This window comes from Aythya fuligula, chromosome 8 (genome assembly GCF_009819795.1).
Source record: "Aythya fuligula isolate bAytFul2 chromosome 8, bAytFul2.pri, whole genome shotgun sequence".
NCBI lineage: Eukaryota > Metazoa > Chordata > Aves > Anseriformes > Anatidae > Aythya > Aythya fuligula.
In genome coordinates this window covers 1,266,234-1,292,978 of record NC_045566.1, presented here as the reverse complement: position 1 = coordinate 1,292,978, position 26,745 = coordinate 1,266,234, and the positions used below count along the sequence as shown (strand labels likewise).

Here is a 26,745-nt window from a genome sequence, read left to right as displayed (position 1 = left end):
GGGCAAATACTGTACACTTAGGCGGAGGAGTTTGGCCAATTTAAATTTTCTATTGACTGATGTAATGTTTCAGAAGTGGAGGAGAGGAAGAAGTGAACATCCTCTGTTTACCTACTCCTTTATTTTTGTTTAATATCATGAAATCATGAAGTAATATACAATGCCAGTCTGGTATGCTTTTTCTAGAATTAACTTCCCTTGTAAAACATGCACTTTGTATTTCAATGGGCCACTTGTATACATATGCAATATCTTTCAGGATCATAAAAGTGTGGGTTAGAATTTAGCTGCTGCCAATGTGCGTGAAGTAGGAAAAATATTTGGTATGCTTTTCGTCATGAAAATGCCAGGGAGCCACGCTATATTAGTTATACCGTACTTCAGAATATTTTTCAACAAGCTTTCTAATTTCAGATGTGCGTCTGTAAGCTGACAGTTCTTCTTAGGAAAACTCCCTTCAAGAGAAAAAGTAACTCAAGAAAATTTCAAGAAACAACTTGTTCTAAACCAGAATGAACTTCTTTCTCAATCAGACTGACATCTATGATAATCATCTTCTAAATCCAGAAGACAGGTTCTTTGTCTGCTAAATAATATCTTCTTTCTATCATAGAAGATGACAACATGAAATCATTTTATTATAAAGGATTCTGTTATAAATTGATGTTCACAAATCTCAGTGCTAGTTCAGCAACTTCCATCCTGATCTCTCTAGAATTTTTCAAACTTTACAGGTTTCTCTGTTACTTGGGTACGTGCTTACATGTATATATTCTTGATTCAGCTTGCAACCAATCTGAACCAGAAATAGAGAGTAAGCCCCAAATAAGAAGGGAACAGCCCAGATTCACCACTCTGCTGCTCTGCTACATGCTGAGGGGCTTCCATCCTCTCAGTAGGGCTGGCAGAGCACGTGAGGAGAGCTGGCAGCTTCCTCTGGCTCATGAGCACGTTTCCCTCCATTCAGCAAGTGAATGGGGAGCAGCAGTGTTTAAAATACTGTGGGAAAGGAGCTCAAGTGAGATTTCACTTTACAGTGTCTGTCCCCCAACTTTTACTTAAGTGCTGTCACCCATGCTTATAGGCTAGCAACTTACACAGAATATTTTCTACATATTGGTTTGTAAAACTGTTTTCACAGCATTTTTCCTCAAAATACCTTTCAGGCTCTTGTATTCAGAGTAAATAACCAATTACATGTGACTTCTGTGGTTTAAATAACTAAGGCAGATATTTGTAAACCTTCCATACTGTTTGCCTAACTCCAGGAAGTGGACAGGTATGTAATGGGTTGTAGATTTTTGCTAATGAAAATAAATGTACCAGCATGTTACCAGAATACCTTGTTTCTACCAGCCCTGTCATTTCTGTTTCGTTTGTTTGTTTGCCTGTGCTGTGAAATCAGGTTACAAAGTTTTTGGAATGGGGACTAAGCTCCATCGTTTTTGACTAGTCCAATTTGACTGCAGCCTCTGAGTGTTATGCAGAAGTACAGGGCACTTATAATAGATATGAGAAGTTTGATACTTGTCTTGTTCCTGAATATTTGAACATCTGGACATAAAGTTAGGGAATTGATTAGCTTGTCTCCATTTCCATCAGAAATTGATGTCACAGCTGCAAACTTTCTCCTGTTATATTTGTTATTTTTTTTAGATATCTCTATTTACATCAAACAAGTAAGAAAAAAAAAATCCTTTTAATTTTTTATGATACAGAAATAAGGCCAGGTGCATAAGCAGAAATGTCCATTCGTTAGAATTTAGCAATAGATTTCATCATATTAGAATGAACACTGTTACACTTGCTCTTTCATTTATAATTGCCAATTTAAGGTAACCTAAGAGACTATTTGGAATTGGTCCTATGATACACTGAACATTTAGATCTGGATGTTGTCAACGTACAAGAGAGATGACAAAGGGAAAGACTTGTTGAAATTTATGTTGATCTCCAGCTTCATCACAGTAGTTAGTTTCAACCTGAAAACAGGACTAATTTTTGATTTGTGTCTGTTTTGACAGGATTAAAACAAATGAATAAATATGTTAGAGATTACTTGGAGCAAAAAGAGGCAAGACTGTAATTAAAAAATGTCAAAATTTCAGTTTTATTTAAATGTAAGCAATTTAATAGATTTCATCAAAACATCTCTACTGATAAGAAATGGTTATGCTGAGAACAGAGTAGAATGTGCATTTGAACACATTTAGCATAAATGGTATTTGGTGAAGACATTTAATGAAGTGAATGTCATTGAATATGTAGGAGAGGCACACATCTCAGATTCACATTTTCTTACTTAATTAAGGTTTTGTGAACTGAACAATATCAGCATACTTACCAATTATATTTCCTATTTTCAAAAGATTTTTAACATTGAAAAAGTTTTAAATTTAAAGTAATTTAAAGTAATTCCTGCATGCTTTTGGTAGCTGTCAATAACCAACTGTTTGAATCTCAAAACATTGTCTTAAAAAGTTAACAAGCAGATGAGAAGGCTGGAAGTTGTAAGCATCCAAACCACAAAATAGGAGCAATTTTAGGGAGTAAATTTCATAACTAGGAAGTAATTAATTGTAAAATATGTGTACAGTGTTTGGGGTTTTTAAGTTAAATTTGAAGAGTAAAGGGAGCAATTACACAATACGTTGTAAATAGCTATTTACAAATAAGATGTAAACCAACCAAACATTTAAAATTGCTAAGGTAGAGGTTTTCTGTCATTGAACAGGCAGCAAGCATGTATAGTTTATGTCTATTTACTATTCTACAAGACTCCATAACCATAGTTGCTAATGCCTTTTTTTTTTTTTTGAGGATCATAACAGTGCAGATATCTTAGAAGAAGCAGGATATGTTTCATCTCCACAAAATCTTTTCCCAGGCTTCTGCATTATGTAATGAAAGAGGACACCTGATAAAAAGGAGAGCTTTAAATGTCCTTTGTCTAAATTCTTTTCCCTAGTCTCATATACATGTATTTTCAGTGTACGAGTTGAACTTACCAAATCGTAGAACCTTAGAGTTACTGAAATTGAGAAGCAAAGAGTCTCTGGTCTGACTCCTTACTCAAAGCAAGGCCAGCTTTGATGTTAAATTAGGCTGCTCATCCTCTTGAGTATCTTCAGAGACGAAGTTTCCTCAGACTCTGCCCCACCCATTGTAGTGCCGTGCATTTGTTACAGAGACCTTTTTCCTTTATTTAGTCAAAATTTCCTGTTCTATTACTTGCATCTATTACCACTTGGCCTTTTCTTGTGCACCTCTGAAAAGAGCCTAGGTCTGTCCCCTCTGTTATCCCACTGCCTGTAGTATGTAGAAGGCAGTGGTTAAATTACCTTGCCCCTTCTCCTCTGGGGGCAGAGCATCCCCACCTCTCTCAGCTTCTCTGCTTATGCCGTGCTCCAGACGCCTGGCCACACTGCTGTGCTAGGCTGGGGGAGCCCATGACAGCTATACATGACTTCGTTTTGCTGATAGAGAAGCCATTTCATGCATTATTTTTTATTGCTGTATTTATGTTTTTATTATGGTAAAGGAAAAAAAATAAAGTCAGTTTAAATTACAGTGCTTTAGAAAAGTTGTTTTATGCCTTAGATCATCAGATAATGTCAAAAAAGATTCTGCAAGGATGAATGTTTTTGATGACTTCATAAGTTTCTTTTGCTTCTTCTGAATTTCCTTCTTCCGTTAGATCTGTGTCTGTTCTATAAAGTTCATACCTATAAATGAGCCTCTTGGCAAAGGAGTAAGTAGGTATAAATAGCCTCTGAATAATTTTAGGTCAGTTATTAATGGGAGTATGAATCTTAGAAAAAATGAAGGTCTACAAGAACATTCCAGTAGGGCTCAGCAGGAGCAAGAAACCATTTGACTGGAGATGGAGTTGAAGAATTTAGGTAATAGATTAAAAGATAAGGTTGTAAGCCATAGTAGGATGTCATAATTCACCAGGAAAGTTCTTTTTATCCTATACTTCTCTGCCTCTCTGTTTTTATTCGTTAAGAACAGTAGCATGGACTGTTAGGATGTTGTTCATATTTCTGATGCCATCTGTTTTCCTTGGTGGGAGGGAGAAACGGGATTCATTCCAAGCTGTTCCAAATGTTTTTTCCTCATTCAGGCTGAAATTCAGATGTTCATGTTCAGTTTCTAATGCGGTTCAGTGGCACTTACAGTACTGTACTCTGGGCAGTCTTGATCCATATGTCACTTGACCCAGCAAAGCTGTAATCACCTCTTTATAGAGATAAAAAGGTCTGTGGCAGTTGCTATGAGATCAAAGTACAGTGGTTCATCAGTAAAGCTATCATTGCATCCCTTTGCTGGATTTGCAATTTACTCTTTCTTGTGTATTGACTAAATGCTTTCCTTCAGCCACATGTTCGGCTTTTGTTCTCATTCTCCACTACCTCTACCTGTTCCTGCTTTTCTTCTCTCTAATCATCGTGACTGCTGGTGATTTTTCATGCATTTCCAGATTCTTTCATGTCCCTCTCCAAATACTCTTATTTTCTCCCGCATTAAAATAATGGATACTGTCCCGATCTTGTTCTTGCAGCCATCATTTTGCCTGTCCTCATTTTCAGATCAATGTATTTTTTCCGACAGGTAGCTGACACTGAGCAGAGCGATACTCTTTTTCTATGATTTCAGTCTGCAGTTACGTGCCTTCAAATCAATGAACCTCTGAAGAGGCTGAGAAGCTGGCTCTAAAGCTTACGCCTTAAAGGTGCTCCCCAGTACTTTCTGCTGGCTTTTGCAATGTCTTCTGCAGAAGGGTTTTCTGCAAGTCCCTCTCTTGCATGACAACATGGTGTGAAACTGTCAAAACCAGCATAGCTGAGAGCTGGAAATAGTGGGTATACTGGAAGACCTGGAAGGTGGCAATTAGAGTTAAATGTTGTTCTTTATGTGTGTAGCCTCTCAAGCCATGAGCAGTAATGATTCTGTTGGTGGTGTCTTGTAGTCCATATCTTCTGCTATCGGTTAAAAGGTAACCTTCCTTACCACTCAATAGATGGAGTTAAATACCTTGATAATTATGAACATTATTTTAAGTCAATTCCTGAGGGAAATATTTTTTATTTTGGTATTATGAAACCCAAAGAAGAAATGTTCATCATTGATCTTAGCAGAATCACCTCCAAGTTACAAGAGCTGATTACCTGTAGTATATTAGGAAATGCATGCTCTCTAACTTCTTTTCTTTATGTGCAGTGTTGTTCAGTGATCACCCAGAGCTAAGGACTGCACATTCAGTGCATGGGTTGTTTATTTTTCATGTGGACATCTGTATCCATACAGCAGCCCTTTCTGTTGCCTTCCCTGAGTCACATAAAAATAAGCCATATAGAGACTGAAAAGCGATTAAGCATCTTTCAATTTGTGTGTATTACAAGCATGTTATAAATCTCTCAGTATAATTTAGCATTAAAGTCTTTCGGTGGGTCAGGCAATAGTAAAGAAAAATTGTCAAATACGAAAGGACACTTGAGTAGGTATTGTGGACCATGTCCTGCTGTTCATGTAGAGAAAGTTATCAATTCAGGATTTTCAGTTACCAATAGAAGGTTGCAAGAATAATTTAACTTGGAATAAACTGCTGAAATCATGAACTGCCTAGATGAAATTTATAAAACTTTCAAGATAATCCTTGATTCTTTTGCTTACATTGTAAGAATGACAAATAGGGTTTATTCGGTTTGATTATGGAAACAGGCAAATCAAATACTACATTGACGCAGTTCAGGAGAACTTGCTAAATCCTCATAAAATGCAACTGCTTGAACGTTGCATTCTGAAGTAGATTAAATGGTATTACAGACTGCTTCTGTAGGAATTTAAAGAATTTAAAATGTTCCCGAACATTTAGAAATGTGATTAGGAGTATATTTGAACATCTCTGCAAATAGTGGTATGAATATTATGGCACTATGTCAGTCAGGTCTGGGCATATCTTTTCAGTGCTGATTGGTGTTAGCCTAGTACCTGCTTCAGTGGGGCTTTTGCCCTGGCTTCTAGTTGTCCAAATGATTTTACTAGCAGATACCTAGTACAGAAAACATGCCCATTAAAATACCATAGTGTTGCTAATTCAGTCAAGGACAACAAATTCTGTGTTTCACTTTTCTCTAGCTTAAAACTACATGCCTCTAGGCCGTGTTTGTTCTCCTTTTTTTTTGTAGCCAGAGCAGATTGTACAATGGAAGTTGTATGACTATTTATAAATTGCTGCCAAAAGGCCATCACTGTTTATATACAGCTAAGACTTAGTTGAGCAGGTAGGTGGATGCTAAAATTTTGCTTAGTGCTTTGTCCATATTTATTTTATCTTATTTCAGGCTGTGAGAAATTAATTTGGACTTTTAGTATTCATTGTGTTTGCTCAGGGGAGGTATCTTAGCCCTTGAAGAACGTCTACTAAACTAAATGAGCTGAGAAAAGGAGAGACCTTATGTTTTGTAAGAATGAATACTTAACAATTTAATTATGACCACCAGACAAAAGCATGAATAAGCAAGGGAAATACTAAGGAAAAAGCAAAACAAAACACAACACCACAAAACAAAGAAAATCATTGTTACTGCATGGAGAGAATGGGCCAAAGAGCTTGACTCTTCCAGCGTTGGTATATTCACACCTCTAATTTCTGATGAAATCTGATGAACCCCTCCATTAAGAATCAAGCCTCTGTATTCCTTGAGTGAAACAGTTTGGCACAGTTATGGTTGATGGTCCCAGTTTACAGTAAAAGCAATAAAATTCTCTTCAGAAAGTTATTGCTAAGATTGCATAATTGGGCATTAAACTTCTGATTATACTTTACAAACTCCAGGACTTTGTTAAAAACCTGACATTCCAATGTACTGAATTTCAGTGTTTGACAGCTCAGCTGTGAGAATTTTTTAGAGAACATTTGTACCATAAGAACAGCATGTTAATTGACTAAAAAAAACTGGGACAGATTAATCATGGGAGGGAGCACTATACCTAAGAGAATGTAGTTCTAGAGCCCTCTGCTGATGAAAACCTTTAGAAATACATTTATTTTTTTTCAAATGCCCTGTTTTGAATAGTCTGCATTATTTTTCCCATGGGTTGCCAACCACTAACTTGAGGTGGAATAAATCTGCACACTAAGGTGCTGACCAGGACGTGAGCCTATGGGACTAGCTTGCTCCAGACCCTGAACTTTCATATGGCAAAAGATGAGGAGGTGACTGCTTCTTGTTAGTAGGGGTGTCTCCTGGTGTAGCATTAGCATGTGGATTTGGCAAGGATGTCTGATTCAACAGTGGGCATGATGGTAATGGAAGTTGGGTATTCTGCAAAAAAAATAACCAGCAAATGGCTGGGTAAAATTGATTTGTCTGTTGGAAGAGTAGAGAGAATAGACATAAGCCAGAAAATTAGCTAACAGAATGTAAGCAGACAGTCCGTATCTGCCCCGAACGGCCTGCCCTCCTGTTCTGCTGGGCTCCCGAGGTCCCAGGTAGCAGCGGCCCCGCAGCTGGAGGCGGTGGTGTGGGGCAGGGCAATAGCATGGGTCCTGCAGGGGGCAGGAGCAGGGACAGCCCCACGCTGCCCAAAAAGAAGACATGGGTTTGATGTGGCACAGGGTGCTTTTCTGAATTCAGTTCTGGATGATGGGGCAGTGGACAGTGGCAAAGCATGTATAAACAACAAACGGAGAAAACTGCAAAATGCATTCATGTGTCAAAAACTGGCCTGCAGAAAGTGAGAATGTGCCACCCACGGCTGTCCTTAGGAAAGTGAAAGCAAATTGTAAGAAAACATTTACCAGAAATTATTAATTCCAATTACTTGTGGTGTCTTTTCCTAGTCTTAAATATTCTTGGTGTGTGTTCAATGAACTGTGATACTTACTCATGAAATACCAGTAAATAAGTTTGCTTGTTTGCCATGGCATCATTAACTTTGTCTAAGAGTCATAAACCATTTTTGCATCAGTCTGCATCTTCTCTTCTCTTGTGGTGTTTCTTGTTAGGCCTTCCTTTAGGGTAGCTTCCCAAGATTCCTTCCTGCCACAGAATTTGAACTTTGCAAGATTTTAATGAAAAAACAGTATGGTTGGGCAGAAAAAGAATGCTCTGCGAAGATACTTCCGATGTATGCATTCATCTAAAAAAGTCATAATTCTGTAATTACATAATATAATATAGTCCTTACTGAAATAAAAGGAACTTTTCCTAGTATAAATATATTTTAAGCTCTGAAGATGAAATAAGCAATCCCCAAGTTCTGGAGGCCTTTATTTGAGGGTGTTTATACTTAGTACGTCACTGTTCAAGGGTAATGATGGGACTAATTGGTGTTGAAAGTTCAGATTTAATTACTTGATTCTACCTAAAATTAGCAAGAGGGAATTGTGGCAGCTACTATACACACTGAAATACAAAGGAGATGTACTCAGGTATTCGTAGGTAGTGAGGTATTTGTAGAGATGAATGCCTGTTTAGATGACAAATTGCACTCTTGTATTTGAGTAACCAATTTTCATGGGTAGTTTTGAGATTGCGCTTGTGCTGGCATTTTGGTATACAGGCTTTTGCATTTTGATAATCCAATTTACGAACATACATATAAGCATATTACAGCATTAGTGGATATGGTGAAAGAAATGGGGAGCAATGAAAAAAAATTTTAATCTGTAGCTTGGAAGGGGGATAGAATGATGAAGGAAAGATAAACTGATGGCAGTGATGGATTTATTTTTTTTTTCTTCTCAAAATATGAGGTCTGTAGAGAGAAGGGGGAGAATAAGCAGAGGATGAAGTTTTAGTTGCATATGACCAATGGTAGAAAGGAACGTGGGAAACTGTCTCGAGGTGGTGCTTCAGTGATGGAGAAGGCTGGCAAAAAAAGGCTTGCACTTTTCTTTTTATGATTGACAATTTTCTATTTTTCAGAAAGCAAAAGTTTGCTTTTTTTTAAAAAAAAAAAAAAAAAGTTTGTAGACACATGTTGAACATTTACCATGGTGAGCGAGCAACATGTATTTTCTGGGCAGTTGGTTACATGTTTTTCAAATGTAACCATGTTTTGGACATGTCAAAAATCAGCTTAATCTCCTTGTATTTTGGACTTTGGTAGTATCTGCTGCAATGTGATTGTATCTTACGCTGAGCATGGTGGCAGTGAGGAGGAAGAAAGACAGCCCTTGTCCCAGCACACCTCTGCCTGGGCTCTTTCAGATCAGCTTTCGTTGTGAGTCATAGTTGTCCCTGTTAATTAAAACTTTCTTTTTCTAACTGCAGTTTGGAGTTGCACGTTATTATCTCTGGAACTTTCATTCTGCAAGCTCAGCAAAACGAATACAGTTTTCCTGGAGTAAGCTCCTGCTAAGCTGATTAATATGTCACGAATAATGCAGACAGATTGTGATGTAAAGCACTGGAAAGTAATTGGGTATTCTGTACGATCCCTTTCCTCTATGAGGAAGAAAACCAGACTTAATGAAAGTCATATTTAAATAGCAATTTGTTTAGTTAATGTATTTAGCAGGTAAATTATGTTTTCTATACTATTCCTTTGGATAGCAGTTCTGGCCTTGATATTGGCAGCAAAAACCATAAGGCAAGAAATAAAGCATATTTCATAATAAATTACATACCAAATCATCTTTTAAACTAAAGAATTACTTCAAGTAAAAGCTGAAATAAATCAAAGATCTAAGCTTAAATGTAAATTTCCCAGATTCCAGAAAGCACACTTCATAAATAAGGTTATTTCTCTTCTTAGCTTATTGGCATTTGCTCCTGCTTAAGTATCTGAACAGTGGGCCATCAAACTATTTGTAGTTTCTAGCAATTAAAAGCATTATTATTATTTTTCAACATTTGCTACTAGCATGCAATGAATTACTGAAATTCTGACAGTTCTTGTGTAATAGCAAACTGAACAAAACTGGAATTTTCCATAAGGTAATGGAAAAACTGTTTTTAAGGGGAATAGGATACAGTTTTGAAATGTAAAAAGAAACAAACAAACAAACAAACAAAAACTTTTTTGATTTCACTAAACTGTCTCTTCTAGGTGTCATCAGTGCCTAAGGTTAAGTGCTTCCATAAATATTTCCTCAGAAAAACTTGCTTAGGAATTTCAAGACAAGACCAATAGTAAACTTTCACTGATACCAATGAATATCTTGGTAGAAAAGGTAAAGATTTGATCCTTTGTCACAGAGGGTTAAAGTTCTGGTTATTCAAATATTATTCATTGAAATTTTGCTAAATTCTGCCTTGAATTTTTTTTTTATTTTTTTTTTTTCTCCCAAATATCATCACAGTCAGTCAGAAATGAGGTCCCAGGCCTTGAAAGACTCCCTGCTTTGATCCTCAAATACTATGTGACCTCCAGCCTTCAGGGTCAATGCAGACACATTAGGTGTTGTGTGAGCACCTTCGAGACGTGTGTGGGTCTTCTCTTCTGGGACATCTGGAGGGCACTCACGGGAGGCTGGGAAGGAGCAGTGTGCCTACTGGGAGCCACTGGAGCATCCCAGCATGAATTTTGGGTGAAACTCATGCTGAGTTTCCTACAAGACAAAGCTCAGATGTCTTACAGGTCTTTTCCATCCTGGATGGTTCTGTGGTTCTATGATGTGAACATAATAGAAGGGTGAGCAGCAGAGTTAAACACTAAGAGCTGGATGAAGAGGGCACAGCTTGTACACACAGATATAATCTTTCTGCAGTTTTTAAGAGATCTGAATTATTCATAGTGCTGTTTTTATAAATGAAAACTTGTACTGCAAATTAAGAGGACTATGAGTGCTTTGAAGTTCCCTAATTATTTCAATGATTTGGATTGAAAATGGACACAATGTAAATCTCCTACACAGCGCACATAATTAATTAAAGGAGAGAAGAGAAAAGAAAAGTGAATGCCTGGCCGGTGCTAGAGGTGTTAGAGGAATATCAGTGCAGAAAGACTGAAGAAAAAGATATTTTTTAAAATTCCAACCATATTCTCAGCTTTGTTCCATTTCATATTCCTAGTCCCTATTATCAAATCTGTTTCAACACAGAAAATATAACATGAAATTCTGACCTGTATGAATGGGAAAACTCCCAACACTCCCCTGGGGCCAGAGGAGTACCTTCCGTACTGTCTGTGCCTTCAGCAGCTGTAGAATCAGAAATCAGGCTAAACACTTCTGTTTAGCAAAACAACTACTTTATGGGATTTGAAGAGAAAAAGCAGTACTACCATCTGCTAGGCATGGTTGAAAGGAGGTAATGGCACCGGGAAAAGAAATAGTGGCTGAGGAGTTTGGGCTCCAGCCTCCCCTTGCAATCAGCCAGCTGTGCTGTCAGGGTTTAAGCTGGCACTGTGAAGGTGAGGGGTGCAGGGGTGGTCCACAATGGGTGGCCCCTGTGGGGTCACAGGGGGGCTTGGCTCCCTGCCTTGGTAGCCCAGGTGGGATGGGGTGCAGGGCTCCATGGGTATCGCAAGGAATTGTGCTCTGCTTCCATCTCCTCTGGTGGTGGTGACCTCGGAGAGCTAGAAGGGGGTGATGGAGACTGGGCCTGGTACAGGGGTTGACATATTTGTGATTTCTAAGCTTGACAGTGTAACGCACTGCAGAGAACCAACATATTAGCATATTAATGTTGTTGATTATGCTGATAATAAGGGAAAGAAAAGGAACAGAAAAATCATCACTTATCTGTGATGTATGACAAAGAATGCAGTGAAGCGAATTGTCTGCTGTTTGAATATAATTAATATTTTCTGAACCCTCTGGCAAATGTTACCGTTATTACTCATTTCAGCCTTGTAATGCTCTCATTCACACTTTTGTGTTCTTTATTCTCGGGATCTCTCGGTAACTTTCCAGCACTACCAGATTACTTACACTCTGCAATTTCTTGCGGAGTTTTCTGAATGAAATTTTAACAGCAGAGATCATTTTATGTTGATACCTTGTCAGGTAACGTGGGCTGGTCCTAAAGTCCTTATTATCCAACGTTTTTCTTTTTTGTTTGAATGTGGACTCAGATCACAGATCATGGCAGCACATTGGGAACTGAGACTTTCCTGTGAAAAGAAATACATGAAGGGAGTGTTACATCAAACACTTGTTTGGAAGTAAAATAAATTCATTACCAATCTATATTGGAAAACGCAAAAAGAAAAATTGGCTTATACAACCAGTTATAGAGGCAAGTTCTGGAGTTCTTAACAGTAACACTTTACAAATTCTTTTTTCATATATCTACTTGAGGCTTTTGAAAAAGATATTAGAGAACTATTGTTTGCTTCTAAAAATTTAAATTTCCTTCAATGCTTTAAAATTATTCTTATTCATGAAGATGTTCAAGAGCTTGAAGAACCTGCGTGTGTGGAGCAGATGCCCTGCAGCAGCAGTGGTGCTAACACAGCAGCAGTCCTGGGGAGGAACTTGCTCTAGAAGAGCTGGCTTAAGGCCGGGTGAAGAGAATCAGTGCTGGCTGATATCAGGCAAACCTGTGAATCCCACAGCTTTTTAAAATTGTCCTACCAGTACTTTCTACCCTGTGTTTTTTTGTTTGTTTGTTTTAACATGCAAATAAATTTGAAGTTTTGTAGGTCCGTGATGATCAAGAAAGCGAGCTTTATAATTGCAGTCAAATCTTTCAAATACTGAATTTGTATATTCTTGGCTTAAATGGACTATTAACAAGAGATCTGGTGGCTTCCAAAGGCAATTTGAAACTAGTTTTCACATTACAAGTCTTTCAAATTGCTTGCCCAGTAATTGCCACTTGCAAGGGTTTTTAATGCTGTTAATGGTGAAGTAAAACATATTGATGATACCATTTCGCACCACGTAGTGTAAAACTAAACCAACTAGGTAAGAATATGTTCAGAGAAATTACTTTTACTTGATTCTTTTTTTTTTTTTTTTTTTTTTTAATGAACTTTGAATTGCTTTTTGAGCAAAAAAGGAAAAAGGCTACATCTGAAGGTGTGTAGGCCCACTGTAGCAGGAAAGGTTTCTAAGGTGAAGGACAAAATTCTTCTATACTGTATCTTGTGAAAAATTACTCTCTCTCCTACTCTTTCAAGAGAACTGAAGTTTTGTTGAGACAGTTTTTTCCATCTTTAAATCAAAGTTTTTTGAGCCATACAACAATTTTCTTTGTCTAAATAGGTAAGGAGAACTTTTCTCATGATTATCAAGAAACAGGGATTAGTGGGTTTACTGCACAAAAGATCCATTAATTAATAAGAGATTAGATTTTATTCTAATTAATTTCCATAAACCTACTATTTTCCTTAGATTAGGAATTCGCTTTGTAAGAGAATAAAATGAAGATAATGATAATGAGATGCTTGCTTAAGCTGATAAATAGCAGTTTATATTTATGCTTCTTTCATAGTTTCTTTAATCTAATTCTGGAAAGGACGTATTTAAAAAAAAAAAAAAAAAAAAAGTTTTTAGAAAATAGGCCAAAACATTTTTAAGCTTTTGTGGGGAAAAAAATGTTTGCTTTTTATTTTGTTATTCTGAAATGTTGAGTAATTGTGCATTATATTTTGTTATGTATGCAGCTGTTTAGAAATATGTATTAATTAAGAAGATAATGAATTTCCTTAAGCAGAATTCTAAATAAATAAATAAAAATAAAAGATGTACATGTTATCCTAGTTCTGCTTTTGAAAAAAAATCCACCTGCTTGTACTGCCTTTGCAGAACAAAGACTTCATAGCTTTCCAAGTTGCTGAGGGTATCTACGTGTGGTCTGTTGAATATTGTTGAAAATTTAGTTTTCTTACATGTGCAACTGAATAGACAGCCTCATCCCTGAAATTCTTTGACTTTTGACTGTGATATAAATTTTTGATATTGTATATATATAATATATATTAATATATAGCATGTGACTCATGCTGAGGAATGACCTGTAATACTCAGCTATTGAGTATCACATTTTTTTCACTGGTTTAAATGGGGATAAGTACTAAGGACTAGTATTTCTATAAGGAAGTAGGAAGACTTTATCACTTACAAGCTTTAAGAAATTTTATGAAGCAGCAGCGTATATGGTGGCAGCCTCCCCAAACCAGGAGTTTGGCTTCCTGTTGACTCTTCTAGACTTGGGTTGGGTTTCCAAAGACCTGAATAAGCAATCCTCTTGTAGTAACTATCGGAACAAAAAAAAAGCTTTGTGAAAATTATGAAGAACTAAAATGTAGGTAAGAAAAGTATAATTACCAAAGCTGGAATTAGTCTGGGGTAGAAATTAATGAAGGGTTTAAAAGCCATTAGTCCACAGGGCATTAAATTTTACTTCTTTCAATTGTATCACAGGTCTTGTAATTCTATACTGATGCTTTCTGAAATGTCTGCAAAGAACAGTGTGAAAAGGACTTCCCAGGGGACTTTTAACAGGGTTTTCCAGCATTATTGTTTGTTTTAATTGCAGAGGATATATAAAGGAGTAGACTATGGACACATGCAAAATCACTTCTCACCAAAATATATTAAATTTCATGATTTCCTATGGTCATTCTTCCAAAAAGTGTTCTATAAGCACAGGTTTCTTCAGTAAAGTAACTTTACACTAATTTTTGCAAGAAATTCTTAGCAATGCACTGTAATTCTGCTTCAATACCTTCCTTATTCTATTATTGATCTTTTCTTAAACAGTGATTACTAGAGATTGCTGGTCTATCCAAATAGCATTCTGTTTGTTTGTTTTCTGAAGATGACAGTTCCAACAGATAACCAAATAATCCCAACAAATTACTTTGACATAAAAACTATGTCTTATCCTAGCCTTTGAGGAAGACAGTGTAATTAAATCACTTGTTTATCCTTTGCATTTTTTTCCTAATTTTTAAAAACAGTTTTCTATTGAATGAGAAATTACAGGTATTTTTATGTACTATAGGAATAGAAGTACTTTTGTTTGTATAAGCAAAAAAAAAATATTTTTTTAATGTTTTTGCTGTTGTAATTGCTATTCTTAGTGCAGTTCTATCACTTCATCGCTATTTGTACATTTTCTAGCTGTTCCATTACACTGTTATTGTTCTGGGTTTCTATTAAAATGGAATGTGAGGTTTGTTTTATGCTTTTGCCTACAGTAGAGGAGAATAATGCAAAGCTAAGTGTTTTGTAATGCCTATGGGAAGAATGTTTTTCTGAATAGTTTTTGAAGTACATGTCACTGTTCAATTGTTCATTATCTTCGAATGCCTTGAAAAGCTACAAATAATTTGATATTCCAAGGGCATCTATTTGTATTGTGTCATGGTCTGAAATATGCAGTTGCAAATGCTGCTTCCTATGCTTGAATACAAAGAGGCTGTGCAGCTTGCTAGCTAATTTCTTTTTTCTTGTGAAAGACTTATTCTGTGGCCAATGCTTTTACAATTTTCATCTGTTTTGATCTTGTAATCTCAACTGAGCCATTTGGGATGATTTCTGGAACTGAAGACACGTTGCTAATTGGTGTCAGTGGTCAAGCTGCATACCCTCTGTGGCCTGGCATGGATGCTGGCCATATGGCAAGGTGGAGAAGGTGGGAAGCTGTGAGGCCTCAGCACTGCCTTCCCTGCATCCGTGACATCTGCCTGGTGCACAGAAATTGGTGAAAGCCCTGATCTGAGAGGGAACTAGGTTTGAGGGACAAGGGAGAGGGCAGGCACAGCACGGGTGCCACCACTTGGGTGCAGCGTGTGTGCTGCCTCTCCCTCCTGGGAGCACTTCTGGGGTGGTGGGCTTTCTCCTCTGGGACTGGGTCTGGAGCAGGGATCTGGGAATTTTCCTCCCCAGTGTGTTTGAAATCACCCAACAGAGTTTAAGCTGAAATGGAAAATTAGGGGGAATACTAAAATAATTTATCACAGGAAATTATAAGTGCCAACCAAGAAACAGGATGTGCACGAGATGTGACAGGGGATCCAGTGTTCCTGGTGTGAGAAATTTAAATGAGGAATGTTTACAATTGAGGTTCACAGATAAAGTAAATTTGAGTGCCATGTTACATCCCCAGATTTTCACTGCGGTGGTGTTTGTGTTCTGCAATGGACTATCCCACTGCTAGAACTCAAATAAAAATTAATGATGATGTCATTTATTAGCTTGAAAATGAATAGCTTCTTTTTATGTTCCTATGAGTCTTCTACTTTTATCTTTTCAGAAGTTTATGTATGCTTTATTATGAAAATGTTTTAATTGCATCAGCTGACTGTAATTAAGCTAAGTTTTATGTTATACAAGCAAACTTGGCATCAGGTCAAGCTAAATTACAAAATTACCTTTTTCTGTGTTTGAAGCTTTACCCTTAAGCCAAAATCAGCCAGCAGAAACGTGTTGGCACTGCCCAGTGAATAACCAGCTGCACTCTGATTTCACTGCTGTTCTTCCAGCATCTTGGTCTCCTTGAGAACATGAAAAAACAGTATTTTTTCTGGCAGTATTTGTATGCCTATCTCCTTGGGATTGCTAGAGGCAGATTAAGAGCTAATAAAATTTAAACAAGGAAATATAACATTTGAGTGTTTTACTTACCTCTGAAATAACAACATATTACACGGTATAAAATTCCTGCAGAACCACAAAAGGGGCATTATTTGACCAATGCTTTTTTTTCATGTTACATATCAGACAAATAATGGCTTAAGCAACAACATGAAGTATCTATACTTACTCATATACAAATACAGCTCAGCTCAGTGAACAAGGAGTGGTCCAGGATCAGAAATGACTTGTTTGCCTTCTGTTATACTTACATGAAACTGGATTTCTTGCATTTGAGGAGCTGCTGTTCCTTGTAATTGATGAAAAGACAAAGGAGAGCACAAATTGACGCTATGTGCTATAATTTGTGCTGTTTTAGCACGAAATGTTGCGTGACTGCATTGTTTATCTCTATGGATTTTTTTTTGCATGAATACATGGTTGCTTTTTCACTGGCATTCCATGAAAGAGGATCCCGATGAGTTTTGCTTTACTTGGACTGATTTTGTACATTCTTTTCATAAATGTAACTCAAAACCTTGTAGGTGCTTTAAAAAATAGAAGATGAGGGTTTAGACCTTCTTGGCTCTATGGTGATATGTTTCAGAACAGCCTGATTTATTTATAAACTGGTTAACATTACATCTCAAACAGATATTGACATTTTTAGAAGTTGAGACTGCTTGATGCGTAGAAAATCTACTTATTGAGTCTTCTCTCAATTCAAAAGAAGTTAGTTTTTTTTTTTTTTTTTTAGCAAAATATTATAAGCTGAAACTTACTCATAAGAATTAGATGTGCTTGTATAAATTGTTTGTGCAAGGAAAATCTGTAGAACTGACATCTAGATTTGAAGTTAGGGAACAGGCTGAGGTGAAATAACCCAGCAGTGTATTCTGCTGCAGAAAAATTAATGGGATTTCTGCTAAGTCACTTCCCTCAGTTTCCACAGCCTAAGATAGCAGGAGAGAAGCAGGAATGACAGGTAAACAAACTGTTGGCTTTCTGTTATTGTAGTTTCATAACCAATTAAGTTTCCATATTCTTTTCTTTATTTGTATGGTCAAAAATACAAGGAATACATTCCACCAGTAACTGTGGAAAGCCAAGGAATTCTGTTGATTTCAGAGAAATGAGGTACAATTGTGCATTTGTCACAGAGAATCAGAACCCAAACAACTATGACTGATTCACTTCACTGACTCATGGTCAAACCGAGCAAAGGATCAAAACACAGAGCGTGAAAGATGTCACTTTGTACTCTGTCTGGTGAATGTGATCACACGTGTAGCATTTCCACAGTTAATTTCCATCATTAAGGAAAGCAAGAATTGTGGATGGTCTTGACGTGTTTTCTTCTATCCCAGTGTAGGGGAATAGACAAGATACTGAGATTGCTTCTTGTGGTTGCACTGACAAATCTCACTTTTCTGTGTTTTGTGGAAAAGTAGATTGAGACATGCAAATTACAGATACCCCTCAGGAAAATAAATAAATTAATTAATTAGACTCTGATCTTGATAAAGAGGGAGTTCCAAACATGTTGATAGTTTCAGAAAAGTGTTTTTCCCCTTTCTTTTCAGTGCCCTGCTTGGAGATGACAACCAAAAGGAAAATTATTGGCCGCTTGGTGCCATGCCGGTGTTTTCGCGGTGAAGAGGAGATTGTTTCAGTGTTGGATTACTCTCACTGTGGCTTACAGCAGGTGCCAAAGGAGGTTTTTAACTTTGAACGGACGTTAGAGGAGCTTTATCTAGATGCCAATCAAATTGAAGAGCTACCCAAGGTAATCCGTGTTCTTCCTGTAATACAGATGTTAAAAGTTATGTTCTTAAATGCATATTCAACATGTGCTTCAACTCTCAAATAGTTCTTGTTCATGGACTGATTACCTGCTTGCTATGGGCAGAGTCAGGGCTATTAACTCTAGAGATTCAGTCATGTTTTTTACATTTTTTCTGCCCTCTCCGAAGAGTCCAAACCACTGCGACACCGTTCTTGCAGATGATGCTGCATGGAGAGGAGCAGAGCCGCCTGCTTCTCTCTGCTTCATGAAATAATAACAGCTGGAAGCCAATGAAGTTTTAAACTGGGAAACTGATAGTCATTTAGAAGAGTTTCTCACACAACAAATAATTAATATGACATTTGGTACCTTGGGAGACCAAGAGTACACTAATATATGGGGCAGATGGTCTCACATTTGGATCATCGGTAGTGCTGCTTTTAAAAGCAAACTCTTCATCAGGATAAGCTGTTTATCCTTGTGGGAGAAAGGCTAGCACTTTCTGCCTAATATTTTTGTAACTGTAAATGAGGTCCTGCAATGAGGTTACTTCAGTTATCCTTTCTGTGTAGAACTTCTCTTACAGAATCTTTAAATTTGGTCTTCTATCGATTAATATTTACTGTAAGGAATTAAAAGTTAGTGTAACTTAAGTGTTCTGGAAACAAAAGAGGGCAAGGTAGTGGAAAAACCAATTAATAGTAGGTGCTAGCTACATAATGAAGCATGAAGTAATGTAATCCATTCCTTAATTGAATTTTTCTCAACAATAATGAAAGATGCTTACAAGTCTTTTAATTAAACATTGTTCCAATGTAATCCATTCTTCATCATCTCCCAACATGTTTCTTACTTACACTGCATAGAGGTTTTATATAAATTCTATTTACAAATGTAGAAAATGTTCTTTTTCCATTACACAGAGTTCCTGTATTCAGATATGATAGTTCATTACTGAAGATTACTCAGTCAGTCAAGAAATTATTTAAAGATGATAAGGCAGGGTAGCTCCAATCTTCAGCTGTCACAGAAAAATGGTATGGAGAACTGCTTTATCTCTCCTCCTACTAGAAAAGACAACAGAGAAACAGATATTTTTTATGTCCCCATAAATATAAAATGGTTGTGGTTGAGATCGTTTCACTGTTACCAAATACCGTCAAGGCTATTTTTCTCTTAATAAAAACATATGGTTAATCTTGTATATTTTAATTATGCTACTGAAGAATCATACTGAAGAATATTTAAAGTCTCTAATTTAGCCAGGGATTTTTGATATATTTGTCTTGGGTTTCTTGAAAGTATGCATCACCATGGTATTTAAAGAAAATTGCAGTGCAGAATGCAAGACAAATATATCAGGACATATAAAAAGAGCTATATGTCGTAATTGTATACGAATAAACTGAGGCCAAAGGTAAAGGGTCCAAAATCATGAAATTGGATTGAAGGCGGTAGTGTCAATCAGAGCTGAAATGTGCATGCTAATGAAACCTTTACATTGCATTGTGGTATCATCTATTCTGTATGTGTTATTTGTGAAACAAAACAGCAGATAAATACATACTTTGGAGAGATTTAAATGAATAGGACTCTATTTTTGCACCTCTTTTGTTTAAATTTTCTTTGTTTTTTAAATAATAACTTGAAGCAAATACCAGGTATTGAAAAAAATCCTTTTGATCAGCCTGGAGCTTGGGTAAATACATCATTAACAGTCTTGGTCTTGTACAAATATTAGAATATAAATGAGAGCATTAGTTTGCTTGCTTAATACCATTCACAATTTTTGTCTTAAGCCTTTATTAATCATTACCATAAATTAAACAGTCGAAATAATTTCTTTCTCAAATTTTGTGCTTCAAATACTTTTTGCTATGTATTTAAGCTCTTTCCACTGCTCAATTAATATTCTAGGTGACAAAATGCCATTTTTTTTTCTTAAAATGCCTCTATATTACCTAACATTAATTTTTGTATTATATACTGTGATCTACTGTAACAGAACTTTCCTCTCCCTGTAAACGTGAATTCAAAAAACTGCTTCCAGGGAAAATTTACCTTGTCAGTTTTTTGTTATTTACCAAATGTTATATACCTCTGAAGTTACTCGCAGTGTACTTTTCAAGTTTTCTGTCATCAGAACACTTAATCTTGTTTAAAAGTTTCTTGAAATAAGCACAGGTAAAAACCCTATTAAATCATTATATACCTTAGTTTACTTTCACTGTTACCTGATACTCTAGAAACCAATAAAAACAATAAATTCTTTAGCATTAAACACATGTATCAAAATAATTCTGGCTATCATTTTTTTGAAATTTTACCTTATGTTTTGTGCATTATAATTATGCTTGTTTTTCTTTTTTTTTCTTTTTTTTTTTTTTGCTATCCACTATAACTGGATTTCTAGCTCCTATTTTCTCTCTTCCTCTCTTCTCCTCTTTTTTTTTTTTTTTTTTTTTCCTTCATGATTTGTTGTATTGTTCTGTAATCTTAATCTCTATTTTTCCCTAAACCTAGCTAAGACTTTTATTTTACTTGACTTTGACTTCATTATCATGAGCTGCTGCTGCAAGTGTGTCCCTATTTGCATGAGTCAAATGAATCAATGACTAATAAAAAAAAACCTGATTTTGATGCAGGTGGAGTCACTGGCATTCAGTATACAGAAAAGCACAAATTATATGAAAATTCTTCCCTGCATCTTTTCCCTATAGATATAAAGCAAAATCTTTACTAGCATTTAATGGACAAAATTAATGTAATTAAAATAAATGTAATGTGTTGGTAAAATAGGTATTAGTAATGCCGAATATGCTACTGAAGTTAGAGGCTGCAATTTGACGCTTAATTGTCTCACTGAGAACTTGAGATATGCAGGGTAATAGCCCATTGTTATAACTCAAATCACAGCAGTGTTAACACCGCTTGGTTTCCAGTCTAAAAGGAATAAAAAGTAGAACATGGGCATACAGTCTAATGATTACATCAAGCTATCCTGATGGTGTGGCAAGGCCATAAAGCACTAGAAATTGACAAGGACATCTTTTGAATATCCACTAAAAAAAAAGTGAGGAACTGTGGGTCTGCATACCTGTATTCACACCCTTGTATTATTGCTGATACAATAGCACACCACCGAATTTCTCCAGAGGGAATATTTTTTCCTAATGGAAACAAGTTTTATTGGATGTCTTTATTCACCAGTTCAAAAGCCTTGTGTCGGTTCAGTTATTGTCAAGTTCCAAGCCTTCCTTGTCTTTTAAGATAAGACTCCAGCACAATGGCTGGGATGGGCGCCAGGCATTTCATTCTGCAGGCCTAACAGCACAGTGCTGTCTGTGTGTGTTCCCAAATTCGGCAGGTCCTCTGTGCTGCACATTGCTGGGGTCTACAGCAGTTCTAGTGCAGCAATCTGGCTAGAAACATCAAGAGCAAGCACTAGAGCCTACTGCTCACCCTACTTTTCAGTCCAAAATGCTTAAAGAAAGCTTAAAGAAAAAATAGGTACTCTCAGATGTGCTGCAGAGGAACTCCTCATCCTCTAGCGGGAGGTTTCTCTTTATCAAGGCTGTCTGCAGGCAGCAACGTGTCACCCCGTTTTGCCTCCCAGGTGTGCAGTAATTGCTCAGGCTGCTCTGGCACATCAGATTGGGCAGCATGGAAGCGTGGAAGTGTTCCCCAGCGTAGAGGTAGCTCTTGTGTCACCCCTTGGGGCTGTCACTGTGCGCTGCACGGCCTGCTGCTGGCCCCAGCTGCGGGGCTGCAGGGGGCTGCAGCGCGGTTTCAGGAATGAACAAGCGCATTTCGTGTGAGAAATTGTGGTTCTCACATGGATTTTGTGGGATCAGAAAAGCAGGACTGTCAATAAAAAGGCATGCCAAAGGTGCTAATCAGTCCAAAGGCCTTTTCATGCCCGGTGCCAGGTGGTGGTGGTTCTGGTGTTAGACTTCTTGTTGTGAGCCTTGATTGTTCTCTTGGTTCCCCTTCATGTGATCGCCCCTCGAATTTCTGAGAATAGATGGTCTTGAAGAAAAAGCAGGGGCTTTTCTTTTTAAAGGATTGCAATAGAAAGTTACTGCAGGAAAAAAAAAAAAAAAGAAAAAAAAAAAAAAAAAGGCAGTTTCAAAATGATTTAGTATTTACTTAGAGTGAAGTACCAGGCTGGCATTTGCACACCATTTGTGCGTTAATTTTCTCCCCTCCAGATACTTGGCTGAGCCATATCTAGGTAATCAAATTGCTATACGTTCTCAGATAGCCTGTAGATGAGTACTTAGGATTTATTCTGATACAGAAGTCTGGAGGAAAGACTAAATCTCTTACAAACATAGCACTGCCATTTGAAGAACACTTCTGAGATGCCCGTTGGTGAGCTCGTCTCCTCAGCGTGTCCTGGAGGAGTGCTGAGGAACTCAGCAGAGGCCGCTCCTGCAGCCGGCAGGCACGGAGAGGGCTCATTTGGCACCTCCTTGTGCAGCCCAGCCCGGAGTTTATTTCTGCTTCATCTAAAAAATACACCTTGCCCATTCTTTGTCTAAGACAGCAATAACCTTGAGGTGCGAAGCACCTAAATGTGAAATAGTTTTTCATGACTACTTTCACTTCATATGAGTTTTATTAATTTGTGCAAGTGTGTTATGCTCTGTGATAGTTTTTGAAGAAAGCAGATACGTTAAATAGGTGCTTTCAACACAACTTACTAATTACTTCAGGTTGAAAGGAAGATTTTTTTTGTCATAGTGGAAATTCTGACACTTTATAAAAATTGAATTAGCAATTAGCATTAAAAATCAGGATCACATCCTCAATTTGGGGTGGAAGCATGGGGATTTGCAGATTTACAGAACATATTTTGATAATGCCAATTTTTTTTCTCAAAGCTAGCAAATTTAGTCTATGTGCACTCAAAATATTTTAAAATGTATCATGCAATTGTTTTTTTAAACAAAACAACAACGATAATTTAGCACAAGCCACAAAAAAAAAAATAATCATTTTTTATCACACCTATGAAATAACATTTTCCTTCAAAATGTTGATTGCAATGACTGTACAGTTTTTTACAAAAAACTTCACAGGTTTTGAATATTTCTGCTTCCAAATACTATTCTGGTGATTCTTTTCAACCACATGTAAGCTGTGTTTGTGATACTAAACAGTCTTTGGAATGTCTTCTCAAATAATTGCTTTTCAAAATATAATTGCATTTTTGAATTCTTATGTAATAAAAGCAATTTTGTGATATTTGTTACTTTAGTATTTAAATATTGTTCCCAAGCTGATTTTTTTCATGAAACCCTGTAAAGTATCTTTTTATGTTACAGCAACTGTTCAACTGTCAAGCTTTACGCAAACTGAGTATACCTGACAATGACCTTTCCAGTCTGCCAACCACTATTGCTAGCTTAGTTAATCTCAGAGAACTTGATATCAGTAAAAATGGTAAGAGATCAACAAGATAAGTATTTTAAAGATTTGTAATGAATAAACAAACAACAATAAGGAAATTTCAATTCCTATCAGCTTGTGTTCTAGAAAACTTGCTCTTTTTCTGGATCATGTTTTGTGTTCTTATCTGGCACTTGACAAGTCCAGGTAGATATCTACCTTGTTTATTTTCCTTTAAAAAAAAATAGAGGTCTCTCTGGAATAGTAAACCACAACAAGTTGTGACTGATAAGCATTAAAAATAGGAGTGTAGGACCATTTTCACTGCACTTAGGAACCATTCCACTTTCCAAAGTGGCTTGGTATTTAATGAACTCTTGTGGACCAGGTTTGCTAGTGTAAGTAAGCATATAAGGCTGCAGATGAACAACTGGATTTACATAGCCAGACCAATTTGCTGACATGCATTTCAAAAATAGATATTTACATATTTACACGGTTAAAACATTTGCATGTCTGAACTTAAGTGTTTTTGTTTTGAAAATTAGACTTAGGCACTCTTGGAAATTTTGTAACGTTTATTATCAATATAATCCTAGAGACTCTCAGAATTATATACGTAGAGAAGGGGGGTAGGGTGGGGGGGGGAGCAAAAAAGGAAAAGATGAGCAGCTGGGACACAAATGGAAGGCACAAATATCAGCACAAATGATGTCACTCTAACTCCAGAAGATTACATAAACCAAGTATTAACAGACTATTTTTAGTACATGGTATATTGGCTGTTGCAGTACACTTATTTATAGCTTAAATATCTTTTAGAGTGTAATACTAGAAAATTTATTTTCCTGTTATAGCTTATGTCTGATTTGAAAATGTCAAATGAACTCATTTATGAAACAGTTTTCATGTGTGTATAATCATACTTTCAATATTTTTTTAGGAATTCAAGACTTTCCAGAAAATATTAAATGTTGTAAGTGTTTAACAATTATTGAAGCCAGTGTCAATCCAGTATCTAAGTGAGTATCAGTAGCTTGTGTTTGTATACTGCAAGTGCAGAAAATGTATGCAAAGTGAACTGAAATTTAAAGACCAGTATCAAGTTTATTTGCAAGATTAATCTACATTTCTTTTTAACTGTTTAAAATCCAAGATGATGTACCTATGAAAAGATCTCTGTATTCTGTAACAAACATGGTGTTCCTCCACACGGTGGAGAAAGAAAAGTATTGGCAAAGCAGTCTGTTTAGTGCAGCCTTTAGACATGGGGCTGGCAATTGATGTGTTTGGGAAGCAAGCCGTGCTGCATCCTCACTTCCCATAATTTCTTGGTTGGGACTTTAGCAATTCTTTTTCTTGCTGTATGTGATAGTAACCACCATCAATCTCTTTTGTAATCTCATGACTTACAAAATGGAGTGAAGGAAGTGAAAGGATGAAACTTTAAATATTTTAAAAAGCGAGAAAGAAAGAAAACACCTTTGTCTTAAAAGCCTCACCTAGGGATGTAGAAGAAGCTGATATAACTTGAATGTGCAAAGTATTTTAATTTGATGTGGTTATAGCAATGTGGAAAAGATGAGAACAGTCAAAAATGTCTGTAAAAAGTTGCTCAGTAAGTCCTTGATAATTTAGGTAGAAAAAGAAGGTGAGAGAGAAAGTCATCTTTCTCTTTCTAAATATATATTGTTATTGTTTCCATAGCAACTTCAGTGTGAGCACTAAGCTTCTAACTGTTTTTTAGGCTGCCAGATGGCTTTACACAACTTCTAAATTTGACCCAGCTCTATCTAAATGATGCCTTTTTGGAGTTTCTTCCTGCTAACTTTGGAAGGTAAGAATTAGTCATCAAAGCACATTGCTCTTTCATGAACTCACTTGAGGCTGATAGCATTTTAAAACTGTATTTATTTTATTTTTATTTTTATTTTTTAAACAGCAGAAGGTATAGATTTTTGCTCTTCAGCCCTATTTTGATGAATGATTGTTGTTGGAGAAAATTTTATGTCAGCAAGAATTTTATGATGAAGTGAAGCACTTTGCTGGTTTAGGGAAAAAGTAGAGAGAAATAGAAATTGGAGAAAAGGCCTGTCCTTGATCAAATGTGTTATTAAATTGCGGGGAGGGCAGAAAATAACAATATGGTCTATACCTACTGAAAAATGAACAGAAAGAATGTCGTGAGTCAGAAAGGTAGATAAGGAATGACCGAGCATGGTGGAGCAAGCAGAGCAAAAATATTAAAGGAAGAACAAGGGAGAAGGTTCAAAAGACAGCAGAGCAGAAGGAATATGGAATGAGAGTAAAAATAAATACAGGAGAAACTGAGTCAAAAAGTGTTAGAAAATGATGAAGCAAAGGGCAGAAAAAGCAAAGTTAAGACAATTTGTCCATTTAAAAGTAGATCCTTCCACTGCTCGAGTCTGGATGAAGCATGAAGTTTGTCCCTCCTCTGTTACACTGCTAAGGGAACAGGAATGGGCAGCCTTTCTGCCCTCTGGCTGTCCAGCTGGGTAATGAAACTTCCAGTTTGGTAGACTACATGTATATTGTCCAGAAGACAGGATTAAGGGACAAAATATATATGTTTTAACAGAATTCATGCAGTATTAGTTTTTTCCTGGTCCACCTAGCTACCCACGTGTATTTCACTGTTCCCCTGGGAATATCATCACAGCACTCTAAAATTAACACTGAAGTGACGTATTTTGTCTTGTCAACAACATTGGTATGCTCAGGTGCTGGCCAATGGAATGTGCAACTTTATTGGCATTTGCTTGGTGAACCCATCACTGACCCAGGGCTCAGGCTAGGTGTTATACTGAGCAGAAAATGCCCAGCTGAAGATGAGTATTTGGAATATCAGAGTAAATCTGAAGACTGCTTTTGCAGTTCACAATCATACAACATGTACAAATGTCAAGGAAAAATAAATGCATGAAACACCCCTGCAATTTATCAGCTGTGCAATGCTTCTGTTCATGGTAAATTTATATTCATTATTCTCTTCTGAAGCTTTGCTGGTACTTCGTCTAGTAATCGTTGATGCTTAAGGACATTTCTAGTATTCTAAATCTCC

The 26,745-nt window shown here is 36.7% G+C and overlaps 1 protein-coding gene across 9 annotated transcripts in view; it reads left to right on the top strand.

Annotated features, from left to right (window-relative positions):
* LRRC7 (leucine rich repeat containing 7) overlaps positions 1–26,745 on the top strand; it is a 170,609-nt gene that overhangs the window by 60,694 nt on the left and 83,170 nt on the right. For all 9 annotated transcript variants that reach the window (XM_032191862.1, XM_032191860.1, XM_032191861.1 and 6 more), the window contains exons 3-6: positions 18,067–18,269; positions 23,600–23,717; positions 24,607–24,685; positions 25,411–25,500. In XM_032191862.1, coding sequence (XP_032047753.1) covers positions 18,067–18,269; positions 23,600–23,717; positions 24,607–24,685; positions 25,411–25,500 — 490 coding nt within the window. The remainder of the gene's footprint in view (positions 1–18,066; positions 18,270–23,599; positions 23,718–24,606; positions 24,686–25,410; positions 25,501–26,745) is intronic.